Source organism: Lactuca sativa, chromosome 9 (assembly GCF_002870075.4).
Source record: "Lactuca sativa cultivar Salinas chromosome 9, Lsat_Salinas_v11, whole genome shotgun sequence".
NCBI lineage: Eukaryota > Viridiplantae > Streptophyta > Magnoliopsida > Asterales > Asteraceae > Lactuca > Lactuca sativa.
In genome coordinates this window covers 217,263,266-217,274,366 of record NC_056631.2, presented here as the reverse complement: position 1 = coordinate 217,274,366, position 11,101 = coordinate 217,263,266, and the positions used below count along the sequence as shown (strand labels likewise).

At 37.2% G+C, this 11,101-nt stretch overlaps 1 protein-coding gene across 1 annotated transcript; it reads left to right on the top strand.

Annotated features, from left to right (window-relative positions):
* Positions 1–231: 231 nt before the first annotated feature.
* Positions 232–4,676, top strand: LOC111880135 (cyclic nucleotide-gated ion channel 2). Its single transcript, XM_023876536.3, has 7 exons — positions 232–1,017; positions 2,058–2,273; positions 2,410–2,729; positions 2,812–2,923; positions 3,266–3,502; positions 3,585–3,671; positions 4,091–4,676. Exons 1-7 carry the CDS (start codon positions 373–375, stop codon positions 4,583–4,585), a joined length of 2,112 nt encoding a protein of 703 aa, XP_023732304.1. The 5' UTR covers positions 232–372; the 3' UTR covers positions 4,586–4,676.
* Positions 4,677–11,101: the final 6,425 nt, after the last annotated feature.

The following is an 11,101-nucleotide window of genomic DNA, read 5'->3' as shown; positions in this document are numbered from 1 at the left end:
TCTCAATTTGGTGTAGTTAATGCTTTGACACAAACTAGTCCATATGTTGCAAAAACTTCTTGTTAGAGACCAACTCCGAAAAAAAACAAACTTTAGGATTATTCTAATTAAAAAAAAAATTAAGGCCAAACCTGAAAATTACGATGGACCATTTATGTAATTTACCCTTAAATATTTAAAGATTAAAGACGTTTATATCTATAGAAATTTCAAGTCGGCTGCTCAGTGCTTCTATCGAACTCATCAACCATCAACCATCACCATACATAATCTCTCTCTCTCTCTCTCTCTCTCTCTCTCTCTCTCTCTCTCTCTCTCTCTCTCTCTTATCATTACACACCATTATTCCCCTTCCATGGTTACCCTTACCCAATGTCTTCTTTCTTTCGAATATTCCGTCGGACTAACTCTTCCGACAGTGCAGACGAACTGGAGGAAGACGACCCTATTTCAAACTCAACAGAATGCTACACCTGCACCCAAGTAGGCGTTCCCGTCTTCCACTCCACCAGATGCGACCACGCTCATCAACCAGAATGGGAGGCTTCCGCCGGCTCTTCTCTCGTTCCCATCCGCGACCGCCCCGGCTCCAAAATTATCCCAAACGGCTCCTCCAACGGTGGTCAGAGACGCCGATCCTCGGGGTTCCTCAGCCGCGTGTACGACCCCCGGAGCAAACGAGTGCAGAGATGGAACAGATTCTTCCTGCTGGCTCGCGGCATGGCGTTGGCCGTCGACCCTCTATTTTTCTACACGCTATCCATTGGCCGCGGTGGTGTTCCATGCCTGTACATGGACGGTGCGCTGGCGGCCGTGGTGGCGGTAGTCCGGACGCTAGTCGACGCCGTCCATCTTCTTCACATGTGGTTGCAGTTTCGGGTGGCTTACGTGTCACGTGAGTCATTGGTGGTTGGATGTGGGAAGCTTGTGTGGGACCCACAGTCTATCTCGTCACACTATGTCCGGTCACTCAAAGGGTTCTGGTACGATGCATTTGTCATACTCCCGGTCCCACAGGTAATCAAGTTTATCATTTAATTATCATATTAAATTTACACAAATTCATTATACAATATAAATCAATAAAATATACACGATATAAATGTATATAATGTCAAAGAAATGTTTTCAAAGCTTTTGTTTTGTTCTTTTAAAAGCCTCAAACGTAGGGTTAAAATATATGATTACTAGAAATGGTTAAAAGTGCAACACTAATATTGATCTCATGTAAATAGGTACATTATTATTAATTATATCAATGTGCTGTCTCTTTTAAAACCCTTTTTATAGATTCTTTACATCCAATTTAATATTTCTACTGTATTCATCTTTTACCCGGTTTGCTCACTTGTTTGTTTGGATTCTATACTAAAATTAACCTTTACCATAAAAAGACAATGGCAAATGTACGAGTGAAGTCAGTGAAAATAGTTTGATAATTATCAATAATGGCCCATAGACTTTGACTGAAAAGGACATAATACCCTCGTCTTATAGTTTTCATACTTTTATTTTACTATAAGGTTCAAGTATAGAGATTAGAGAAAATGATGACTAATGTAGACCAAGTCCATAGCCATAATATTATGGTATATAAGGACTATCCGTATCAATTTTTCAAAACATGGACTAATTCCGCGGACGATTGAGTAGCAACCACAAGGACTTGTATTTACTATTTTTGATGTAAAGTAATACATAATTATAAATATATATATTCACATTACAATATTTTTGTTTGTTAGTCATCTTTGTACATTATATTCGACATGTAAAGCACATTGAAAGAACCCACCTTCATATGATTCACTTCTAGCTTTGTATCATCCTTGTATGCTTTCTTAAAGATTAAATATTTCCAATACTTTCTAAAAGATTAAATAACTTGAATTCATGGAATTTCATCATAAATTAAGCATTGTATATATACAATAATTTAAAATGTATAAGTTATAATTAATATTCATATTATTGGCTTCCATTTATCATACACAACTTTCTCATTTCACTCGATTCTTTGGTTAATATACTAATAGTAAATCGTACATATTTTTCAGGCTGTATTTTGGTTAGTGGTGCCAAAACTAATCCGAGAAGAGCGGATAAAGGAAATTATGACGACTCTTTTGCTTCTTTTTGTCTTCCAATACCTACCAAAAGTCTATCACTCGATCTCGCTAATGAGAAGGATGGCAAAAGTCACTGGCTACATATTCGGAACCATTTGGTGGGGTTTTGCTCTTAATCTCATTGCATACTTCATCGCTTCTCACGTATGTACCATTTTCTTTATATTCTATTTCCATTACAATATCTAGAAACATTTCTATATATAGTTCACAAAGACATGGTCTTAGATCACGTTTCTTTTTAAACTCAATCTTTGTGCTTGTTGTTATTATGTAACAGGTTGCGGGTGGATGTTGGTATGTTTTGGCAATACAACGGGTGGTTTTGTGCCTAAGGCAACAATGTAACAAGAAAACTGTGTGTAATCTTTCTTTGTCTTGTGCGGATGAGATTTGCTACCAATTTTTGTTGCCTGAGGGAACGTTGGGAGACCGTTGTGCTGGAAACTCAACCATGGGTTTGGTAAGAAAGCCCTTGTGTTTAGATGTAAATGGCCCTTACCACTATGGCATTTATCGATGGGCACTTCCCGTAATTTCAAGCAACTCGCTCACTGTCAAGATTCTTTATCCCATCTTTTGGGGTCTCATGAGCCTTAGGTAAATACAAAGTATAGATTTGGTTTTGCTTTCTTAATGAATAATGATGTTGGAAACATAATATGCGATGTTTCGATTGCAGTACGTTTGGAAATGATCTCGAGCCCACGAGTCATTGGGTCGAAGTGATGTTTAGTATTTGTGTTGTGTTAAGTGGCTTGATGCTCTTCACGTTGTTAATCGGTAATATTCAGGTAAACTCCCATCTCACTTTGATCTTGTTAGCCTTAAGGCATCGTTTGTTAACATGTTATGCTGCGTTGAAATGCATTGAAATGGGAATTGATATTGATGTTAACAGAAAAAAAAATATTATTTTGTCCCGCTTAAAAGGTGGGAATAGGGACATCCTCATTATCTCTCATCTATGCAAAAAGACGAAAATGCCCTTCTCATCCTCATCATGACAATTAGTCCTAGAAAACTTGTCAAGTCCCCTTTATTACGGTCCATTCATGTCCCATGTAACAAACGTAGCATATAGACAAGTATAAAATGAGAATTTTTTGTAACTAAGAAGAGTTGTTTTGCCATAGGTATTCTTGCACGCTGTTATGGCAAAAAAGAGGAAAATGCAACTGCGGTGTCGCGATATGGAATGGTGGATGAAGAGGAGACAATTACCATCACTTCTTAGACAAAGAGTTCGTCATTATGAACGCCAAAATTGGGCATTGATGGGAGGTGAAGATGAGATGGAATTGATTAAAGACTTACCCGAAGGCCTTAGACGCGATATTAAGCGCTTTCTTTGTCTAGACCTCATTCGAATGGTGAATCATACATTTCTTTTACATAATCCAAGACTTCTTGGACACAATCCAATGTTTCTAATCTGTTTTTAATCGTTCTCAGGTACCCTTGTTCCATAATTTAGACAACTTGATACTCGACAACATTTGTGATCGCATTAAACCGCTAGTATTCTCCAAGGATGAAAAGGTATCGTGATTACACCATATTAAACTTTTGCCATTTGTCCATTGATCACATCGTTAAGTTTACTTTTTTGTTTTTATATTAATTGCAAGAAATAGTATCCTTCTTCACCAAAATTCATAATTATGGTGATGTATTTGAATTTTATTATAATAGCAAACCTAAAACCAAAGTATTCATGATTATAACAGCCGATGATCTTAATTGTTGCTATAGATGGGAATTTGGTGAAATACATTTATAGTATTTACAAGAAGCAACTAAAAGTAGTTTTTCAAGTTATGGCAATTTACTTTAAATTTTAATGTTGATAGCAACCTACTTTCTATAGGTAAGTAACGAACTCTTGCATTAGCCCTTATTTTTCTTTTTTCTTATAATATTTATTTTTGGTTTCTAATTTGGGGTTTTGTGAACCCTAGATCATAAGAGAGGGTGATCCTGTGCAAAGAATGGTGTTTATACTTCGAGGGCGTGTAAAAAGTAGCCAAAACCTAAGTAAAGGAGTGGTCGCCACTAGTATACTGGATCCCGGCGGATACTTAGGCGACGAGCTTCTATCCTGGTGTCTCCGGCGCCCATTTATAAATAGGCTCCCGGCATCTTCTGCGACATTCACGTGTGTGGAGCCCACAGAAGCGTTTGGGCTTGACGCCAATCATCTCCGGTACGTGACGGATCATTTCCGGTACAAATTTGCGAACGAGAGGTTGAAGCGGACGGCGAGGTATTACTCGTCAAATTGGCGGACTTGGGCGGCGGTGAACATACAATTGGGGTGGAGGCGGTATGTGGCGAGGGTGCGACGGGCGGTCAACCAAGTGACGGTGACGGAAGTGGATGGGGGCAGCAACCGTATGCTACGGCAGTATGCGGCCATTTTCATGTCGATTAGACCTCATGATCATCTTGAATAAAGTCCAATTTTTTATTCTTGTAATTCTGTCACTATTTTTATTGCTACATTTTAATATTAAAATAATTTAAAAATGGAGGATTTTTGCATTAGATTTTGGAATAAGTTTATTATTGAATATAAAACACTAGGTGTGAGACCCATATATTAAATGAGTTTATTAAAAAATATATATATATAAAATTTTAACAATTTGAAAACTTTAAATTTATAAGAAAAATAAGAAATTTTTTGAATTATTAAAATTAATAAGACTTTAATACATTAGATACATTACATATATAAACCATTTTCTAATAAATACCTTACATATATATTACCTTATATATTAAATGCAGATTTTAATTTAATAAAATCAAAAATACAATAAAATGACAAGGGGAAAATAGAAAAATTTAAAATTTCTAAAAAATGCCATATGTCCAAATGAATGAGAAAAGAACATGTGGCAAAGTCATTTTCATTTATTAGGGTAGAATCGTGATTGCAGAATCTTTTGTTGATTTATTATGCCTCTTAAGGGCTATATATACACACGAGTTTACATATCCTCACATAAAATAGCAAAATACATAATAGATATATATCAAATCCTAAATACAAGGAAAGTGATAAGTACGGAGGATGATATCAATATCTCAATACTCCTCTTTAAGTTAGAACATGGGATCAAGAATGCCCAACTTGGATAAAAGATGATGGAAATGTTGTGTAACTGAAAGCTTTGAAGAAGATGTCTGCGGGTTGTTGTGAGGAGGAAACATGAGCAGCAACAACTTTGCCTGCGATAATCACGGATAAAATCATAGTCATCTCTATGTAATTTTTTGCATTCATGGAACACGGGATTAGTAGCAATGTGTAGGGCTGACGTGTTATTATAGTAAAGATGAACGGGGGCGGTATGAGAAACACCGAGAGATTGAAGTAATGCTTTGAGCCAAAGTATTTCACAACATGTGTTTTCCATCAATCATTATTCGGCTTCGACAGAAGAATGGGAGCAGTTGCTTGCTTTTTCGTCTTCCAAGAGATGGGAGATTGACCAATTGTAATGAAATAATCGGTTAGAACGACGAGTAATAGGACACACATCCCTTCAGAGTCACAATAAGCAGATAGACGCAATGAGCTATTACTTGAAAGATGAAGTCCTTGCCTGGATGACCTTTCAAATATCGAACAACACAAAGAGCAGCGAAAGAAAAACACAAAGGGCGGAGCATTAGAATACGCAACGGGATGTGCCATATATACATCTTCCTCCAAGTCGCCATGGAGAAAAGCATTATGAACGTTCATTTGATGTAATTTCCAACATTTGATGGTAGCTACCTAAAGAAAAACACGAACTGACACCATTTTCGCAGTAGGAGCGAAGGTCTCTGTGAAATCAATACCAGGGAGTTGTTTATTGCCAAGGACAACCAGACGAGCTTTGTAGAGCTTTATGTCTCCATTCTATTTGTATTTGATTCGGTAAACCCATTTACATCCAATAGCAGGGGCGTATCCACCAAGGGCTTAGGTAGGTCCTAGGACTTACTTAAGTTCTCAATTCCATTTACAATGCATATAGTAGAAAAATTATGAACTATCTTAGAAAAATAGAGGACCTACCTTGAGTTTGTTTTTTAAAAATATTTCTTAAAAACCCATTTTAAAAAAAGAAAAATATAAGTTATTAGGTGCAATTTGTTATTTTAAATTATGGGATTGATAACAAAAAGTTAACCACTCTTAATCGGCACTCTCAAAATATTAATAAATAAATAAGTTGCTCTAATAAAAAGAAGTGCACATGCCAAAGCCTCTCACTCTCTGTTCGTTGCTTTATCAATGGATTAATAATCAACTAGTTTTTCGTTAAATGGTATGAGTTTTTCATTTATATTTCAATCGGTTTTTAAAATTTTTAATCGGTGGCGCCTGATCGTTTTTGATCGATTGAACCAGTTTAGTTCTTTTAAGGTACATGACCCGACCTCCAAAAGTTTTGTTGATTTTTTTTATTGGCTTCACTTAATTTAGGAACCACATGATTTTTTGTTCTAGATTCACTACTGTCCAATAGCACGTTTATCAGTAGGAAGAGTGGTAAAGACCCAAGTATTATTTTGTTCAAGGGTTGTGAGCTCATCATTCATCGCATCCTACCATTCAGAATATTTAATAGCCTCAGAGAAGGAACAGGGTTCATCCCCTGCAATTACAAATGCTAAATACTTGGCATGCGTGTTACAAAATTTAGAATTTGAGACATAAGCTGGAATAGGATAAGGTTTGCCTAAGGGCGGCGTGGATGTGAGATGGCATGGGTTAGAGCTGGCTTGCATACTGTTACAAGCATAGTCACAAAGTATAATAGATGGTTGTTGAGTACATGTACCTCGACATGCTTCTGGTGCACCTGGAGAGTTACCTTGTCGTCGGTAACGGGAGGTAAAGAATTTTGGGAAGGTGAGTTTTCTGAAACAAGAGCCGAAGTTAAGGAGGCTATCACATCCTCATAAGCGGTTGGAGGCAAGAGATCAGGCTGGGTGACGGATGACAAGGTAGGTGTCGTGCTGTTGACGGGAATTTGTCCTCGAAAAAGACCACATCGTGAGATAGAAAAATATTATAATATGCAAAATCATACACCCTCCAATCGCGTTTTCCAAGTGGATATCCTAGAATGATGCATTTTAGTCCACGGGCATCAAATTTATCTTTCGATCTAGATAACTTGGATGCAAAGCAAAGACATCCAAACACCTTGATATGTCGATATGACGGCTAATGAAATATAAATATTGATATTGGTTTTTGTTATTTAGAAGCAGTTTAGGGGTTCTATTGATCAAATAACAGACAGTAAGAACACATTCACCCCAAAGTTTAACCGGAAGACATGCTTGAAATGGTAAAGCACGCACCACATTGAGAAGATGACGGTGTTTCACGACCATTTTATTGTGGTGTGTATACGCAAGAGTTTTCAAATAATATGCCTTGATCAGAAAGAAAACTATGTAGGCATGAGAATTCTCTTCCGTTGTCATAACGAAGACGTTGGACTTTCTCATGAAATTGTGTACCGACCATAACACAAAATTGTTAGATTATTGTAGCAACATCACTTTTTGATGTCATTAAGTAAACCCAGGTTGCACAAGAGTAATCATCCATAATAGCCAACAAAAAAAAATAAGATGCTCCTGTAGTGGAAGGAACACTGTAGGGCCTCCAAACATCACAATGTATTAAATGAAACAATGAAGTAGCTTTAGTTTTACTTAAAGGAAAATAAGAGCGAGTTTGTTTTGCTTTGAAGCAAACATCACATGGTTCATGACTATATGCCTTATTACTAGAACTATGATAAAAAGACAAGAATGTAAACACGGGGGGCGAAGGATGTCCAAGTCGTTGGTGCCAAACAAGAGCAGATGTAAATGAAGCTGAAGTATGACAAACTTGACCAGTATCTCCAATCATGAGAAGCCATTAGACTCCGCCTTGTTGCTAACCCACACCAATCATCATCCTTGAAATGGGTTCCTGAATAACACATAGTCTTTAATAAGCATGAAAAGACAATTTGCATCATAAGCTAAGTGAGCAGAAGAAATAAAATTACAGTCCAGAGTTGGAATGTATAAAACATGATTAATTTTAGCTAATGGTGAAATCACTAAAGAGTCTTCTTAATGAGCAATAACAAATTGACTTTTAGGTAGTTTGAATGAAACTGGAGGTATAGAGACTAGATTGTGTAAAAGAGTGTGATTTCGTGTCATGTGATAGGACGCCCCTATGTCCAAAACCCAAGACAAATTCTTACCATATTCTTTTTCGTTAGAGCCTAATTGTGTAGCAATAGTTTGAAACATTTGCAACACTAAGTTCTACTGATTAGATGTAAGAGTATTACCAAATGCATCCTTGTCTTGATCAGTAATAGATACATAAGGGGACTCACATAGGTGTGTTGGATAACATTTGCAACACCAGATGACCCACGTCCACGCCCGTGTCCGGCTACTTGTGGTGTGATAGAACCACGACCGCTTGTTCGTGGGACCCACCCTTTCGGAAATCCACGAAGTTCGTAGCATTTAATAATATCATGACCTAGCCATCCATAGTGGTTACATTTTGGATGAGAGGATGTTTGTTGTCGGGCTACCTGTCCACCAGATTGCACAAAAAAAGCCATAACATCAGTTTTATTAAGATCATGATTTGCGATAAGGGTTTGATGACGTTCCTCTTGAATAGCAAGGGCATAGACACAATTAAGAGGCGGATGTGGGTTGTATTTATACACATGAGATTACATATTCTCATAGGAAAACAACAAAATACATAACATATATATATATATATATATATATATATATATATATATATATACACACACACACACACACACACCAAATCCTAAATACAAGGAAAGTGATAAGTATGGTGGAATGATATCAATATCGCAATGGAATACAATTAGAGATTTATGTATACTAGTTTATAAATCAACAGATAAACATAACGTTTACTGCCATTTCCTCATAAGTAACCTCAATTTGTATGCAATATTATATTAAGAATTAACTTAGCTAAATCTCTCCTAAATAAGTTAACTATATCAAGTTAAGAAACCTTAAATATAGGGAAATTAGTTGAATAATCTAATCTAATAAATGAACTATTTAGAAAAAGAAAAATTAAATATCCTTCTACTTTCTTTATAATTATCTTCCTATCCATTTGAAATGACGACAAGTGCCCTAAAATATACTACCTCCGAGCCAAGTTAATTGTCGACATTTGACTTTTGAAGTCCTTGTTCTTCAACTTTGACCTTAAATTGTAACATCCCAAAATTCAAGACCAAAAATTTCGTTTTAATTAAGTTATTATATAAAATCAACAGTATAAAAACATTCATATTAATATCTCATGTCAATAACCAAAACATATTATCATAAAACCATATCAGAGTGTAATCCTAAAGATCTTATGTGCGGAAAACATAGTGTGATGCGTTGTGATCGAGCCAGCTCCTTTCCTTTGAAAACAAGGTACCTCAAACCAAAACTCAAAACCGTAAGCACGAAGCTTAGTAAGTTCCCCCATCATACCACATACCATACAAACATAAAACATACATACTGCCAGACATATCTGGGTGCCCGACCTACCCCTTCGGTCCTTTCGACCGAACATTGCCTAGCATATCTGGGTGCCGGCCTCCCCTTCGGTCCTTACGACCGGACATTTCCTAGCATATATGGGTGCTGGCCTCCCCTTCGGTCCTTTCAACCGGGCATCGGGGACTATTTCACCCCTCTGCTATTACCACATAACATATATCACATAATCATAATCTATCTAGCATAATTGGGTATTACTACCCCTTCAGCCCTATTGACCGGTAATCTTGGGGAGTATCTCCCCTACAGCTACTATCACATAACATCATAACATACTAACACATAAAACGTATCAGGTAGTAGCAAACCTAGATGATTATCACAAAGACAATCATCTATCATACAACTCCTACTAGTGGGCCGACATTGTGGCCTTAGACCCACTTCTACTAAAAGGTAACCCACCTCACACTGTTGAAGTCCCGAAGACACAACCCTAGCTGTTGGATGATAGAATCCCGATTTGTCAATATCAAAACATCACCCAATTAATAATTAGGTCCCAACACATAACCATAAGTTCATTCTTTGGATAATTACTACATTATCCCAAGCTTGGCTTATTCAAGCCCAAGGCTCAATCCATAGGCCCAAGGTCAATTAGGAATCAAAGCCCAACACATGGCCCAATTTTCCAAATTGGGCCCAGGCCTATACATGGTTTCATTCTAAGGCCCAACATCATATAATCATTAAGGCCCAAACTATGGCCCTTATATGGCCTAATTTTCCAGATTGAGTCCATACCCCTTACATGGGCCTTACCCTAGGCCCATTAAATTATTCTAGTCCAATTGCTTGAGTTTGGATGGCCCATTAATAACCCAATCATCAAGGCCCATTATAAACCCAAGCGAAATTAGGGTTTCCCATAAAATGATGATTAGGGTTAAGTTTCCTACTTAACCCATTAAGGACTTAATCATCTAAGGACTTAATCCATTAAGTCCAATATTGCTTAGATTAATCTTTGCCAATGATTATTATTTAATATTCCAAGTTATTAAATAATTCTCGTGTGTCCCGGTTACTTCCCCAAATTAGGGTTTTATTGGCATTAAGGTTTTCCAAACCCTAATTAGGGTTTCCAACCCAAATACTAGCCAATTTATCATTTTGTTGGGCTTTTACGTCAATTAGGGCTTTATTGGGCCTATTAGGCCCACTAGAAAATCATTAAGCCCATTAGGGTTTTATTGGGTCAATTAGGGTCCATTAGGGCTTACAAGGCCCATTAGGGTTTCAAGCACCCTAAACAATCAAACTCAACGAGGCAAGCACACCGCCACCCGACACGGCGGCCGGTGGCGGTAGGAGGCGGC